Raw genomic sequence first — 3901 nt, 5'->3', positions numbered from 1 at the left:
AGCGGGCCTATGTCAGGTCCCTTTGCTTTTTGGGGGACTTTAATGAAATCTTACATGTTGAGGATCGCAAAGGGGTGACTAGCTTGCCGGCATGGTCAATCCTGTAGTCGAATTGATAGGATTCTGGTAAATATTGAATGGACTGAGAAGTTTTCGGATATTCGATTAAAAGGTGGCCCAAGGGAGTTGCCGGATCATTGTCCACTGATATTGGAAGGTACAAGATTAGGAGGAGGCCCAAGACCATTCAGAAGTCTGGATTCCTGGTTTACGCATGAGGATTTTCTGAGAATGGTGAAGAATGAATGGAGAAGCTTGGGAGAAGCACAGTTCACATGTAAACTGAGGGCCTTAACAGTACCACTGCAGAAATGGCACAAGGATAACTTCAGGGGCATAGAGAAGAGACTCATGCAGTTTGAGGAGGAGATCACAAGGTTGGACAAGTTGGTTAGTGATGGGATATATAATGGTACAATGGAGGCTAGAAGGAGGGCACTGGTGAGATTTTGTGAAAAATGGTACATTAGGAAGGAAATCCACTGGAAACAGATGTTTCGGTCCAAGCATGCTGCTGAAATGGATAAGAATACCGAATACTTTCATAACATTGCCTCGGCGAGAAGACGAAATAACAGGATAGATGCCCTGATGATACATGGAAGACTTGTGCGTAATCAGGCGAGAATAAAAGGTGTAATTAGAGAGTTCTACAAAGAGTTATATCGACAGGATTATGTTCCGAGGATTGGAGTCAAAGATGGTTTGGTGAAGCATATCCAGAGAGATGAGGATGAAGCACTGGAAATGATGCCATCGGTAGAGAAAATCAGGGAAGCAGTATGGGACTGCGAATCTTCCAAGGCCCCAGGGAGTGATGGATACAACATGAACTTTATTAAGAAATGTTGGGAGGATATTGGACTAGAATTCATAGCAACGGTGATGGAGTTCTTTCAAAGTGCTAAGTTGCCAACGGATGTAAATGTAACGTGGGTGACATTAGCCCCAATGTTTGAAGGTGCAAAGGAGGTGAAAGATTTTAGGCCGATTAGTATGGTGGGGTGTGTGTATAAGGTAATTTCGAAGGTGTTGGTGAGAAGGATGCGGGTTGTCATGCCGGGGTTGGTCGGAGAGACTCAGACGGCGTTTGTAAAGGGTAGGAAAATTCATGATGGCGCACTCATAGCCTGTGAAACGGTTCATTGGCTAAGAACTCGGAAAAAGACAACGGCTATTATCAAACTGGATTTTCAAAAAGCTTATGACAGAGTAAGATGGAGTTTTGTGGATGTTGTGCTTTAGAAAATGGGCTTTGGCCAAAGGTGGAGGAATTGGGTGAAGGAGTGTGTTACTACAGCTACTATTGCAGTACTGGTAAATGGGTCACCATCCAAGCCATTCAAGATGGAGAAGGGACTCAGACAAGGGGCCGGACCCACTTTCGCCACTTCTGTTCGTGCTAGTTGTCGATGTTTTGTATAGGATGTTGGGGGAAGCTGTGAGGAATGGGCGCATTGCTCCACTGCTGGTAGGGGGAGATCATATTGAACTATCGCATTTACAATTTGCGGATGACACCATTTTGTTCTGCCAGCCGGAGACTGAAACAATTTTCAACTATAAGCGGCTATTGTGGTGTTTCGAGTTGATGTCTGGGCTGAGCATCAATTTTAATAAATCGAATCTGATATCGGTGAACTGTGAGCAGGGATGGATCGATCATGCGTGTCGACTACTGGGATGCCAGCAAGCCGCTTTACCGGTTAGATACTTGGGGATTTCTCTAGGAGCGAATCCGCGCCTTGTGAAGACGTGGAAACCAATCATAGATAAGGTGGAACAGAAGCTTAGCTTATGGAAAGCGAAGGTGTTGAATAAATTAGGTAAGCTTGTCCTTATCAAACCAGTCTTAAATAGCCTCCTCATATATTACCTAAGCCTGTACAAGATGCCGAAGGTGGTGGCGGACAAGCTTATTGCATTACAAAGGAACTTTATGTGGTGCAAGGAGGATGGTAACTATGGTATACCTTTGGTCAAGTGGGAGTTGGCCCAGGCTCCAAAGAAGGCGGGGGGCCTGGGGGTTGGTGACGTAGTGTTGCGGAATACAGCGCTCCTGTTTAAGTGGTAGTGGCGGTTTTCAAAGGAGGAGTGCCCACTGTGGAAGAGGATTGTTTGTTCTTGCAACAAGTTGAACCCGGATGTAATGCTAGCAACTCAGCCTTTACCAGCAACAGGAGGGCCTTGGAAGGACATATGTCAGCTGAATATCAAAGAACCACGGATTCGAGATAAAGTGGTTAGTGGCCTGGCGATGGAAGTAGACAACGGTAGGAAAACCCGGTTTTGGGAAGATAACTGGGTTCAGGGTGTTGTGTTGAAAGTGAGCTTTCCAAGACTCTTCTCTATTTCAAGTCAACAAGGATTTCTCATTGGGGATTGCGGGTTTTGGGATGGGCTTGAGTGGATATGGAATTTTCAATGGAGGAGGGTGTTGTTCCAATGGGAGCTGGAACTTCTCCATCAGCTTCATGAGAGGTTAAGGCAAATGCACTTGGTATCTGGGCGCGAGGACAATGTGATGTGGAAGTTTGACAATAAAGGTGTCTTTTCTACGAAATCCTTTATGCAGGTCATACAGTCGGAGACGTTGTCGGACGAGATCACGAACTATAGCTTCACGATTTCACTTTGGAAAGATCTCGTACCTCCGAGAATTGAGCTTTTTGGGTAGTTTGTACTAGTTGAAAGAGTTAACACCAAGGAGAGGTTGACTAAACTAGGAGTTAACATTCAGAGTGATAGTATTTGTGTACTGTGTACCAAGAAAATAAAATCTGCTGAGCATTTATTTCTTCGGTGTGAGGTAACATGGCAGGTGTGGTGCAATTGGATGCGGTCATTTCGTAAAGAGTGGGTAATTCCTGGAACCATTAAAGAACTGTTTGAGAGTTGGAGTGACATGCACAATAAACAACAAAAACAGAAGATGTGGATGACAGCGTTCTTTGCAGTGATTTAGAACATCTGGTTGGAACATAATGCACGAATCTTCAATAATAAAAGAGAATGCATTGAGGTGATTCAAACAAAGGCGGTGTTGAGTTACACCGAGTGGCGTGGTTGTGATCCGGTGGGTGGCTAACGGAAGTAATAGGGATGCCAGGTGTTGATTTAATTTGATTGTTGCTTTTTATGTTTCGTTTCTTCTCCACTTTAATGTGTTGAGCTTCCTTTATTTCAAAAAAAAAATTTATCTTAAAGGTACAAAGTTAGTATATAATATTAAATATACTTTATTATTGATTTTATTATATAATAAGTGTTTTAGTTATATAATATAATTTTGTGTCCGAATCGATTCTAAATATAACTCAAATCCCACTTAAAAATAATAGTGGATAAATAATAAATCCAAATCCAATAAGATATACTTTAAATTTGGATCGAACTATGGGCATTGAATCTGACATGCCCGAAATTAATATAAAGTTAGTCACTAAAATGATAGATAATAAATATGGAAAGATTGTATCTAATTTTTTGAAATGTATTTTTTTTTTTGTTTTTTGGTGGTAAAAAAAAGGCACAAAATAAATCTTCCTACCAAGAGTATACAAATAATCTAAAAAAAGGGACAAAATATGTCGTAGACAATACATATTAACCTAAAATTATAGTTGTAAAAATTAAACTGATTGGTCGATTCAACCGAAAATCAATGAATTGGATCTCTAATCGATTCAGTTTAATTTACAGACCCTTTGAAATCAAGAACCAATAGGAATTGGTCAAATCGATAAAAAATTAGTTTAATTGAACTACTTAAAAAAAATTTTCAAATAATAAAAATATGATTTAAACCTAGTTCCTCTTTATACTTCAGACTCTCCTTACC

The 3901-nt window shown here is 41.0% G+C and overlaps 1 protein-coding gene across 1 annotated transcript; it reads left to right on the top strand.

The window, feature by feature from the left end:
* LOC107610897 lies at positions 1382-2134 on the top strand. Its single transcript, XM_016312877.1, has one exon. It carries the CDS (start codon positions 1382-1384, stop codon positions 2132-2134), a length of 753 nt encoding a protein of 250 aa, XP_016168363.1.

Source organism: Arachis ipaensis, chromosome B08, assembly GCF_000816755.2.
Source record: "Arachis ipaensis cultivar K30076 chromosome B08, Araip1.1, whole genome shotgun sequence".
In the NCBI taxonomy this organism is placed as follows: Eukaryota; Viridiplantae; Streptophyta; class Magnoliopsida; order Fabales; family Fabaceae; genus Arachis; species Arachis ipaensis.
The sequence above is the reverse complement of the archived record's forward strand: the minus strand, read 5'-3'. Positions and strand labels throughout refer to the sequence as shown.

Coding starts and splice junctions, on each gene's coding strand:
- LOC107610897 (XM_016312877.1), top strand. CDS start 1,382: ATGGGTCACCATCCAAGCCATTCAAGATGGAGAAGGGACTCAGACAAG.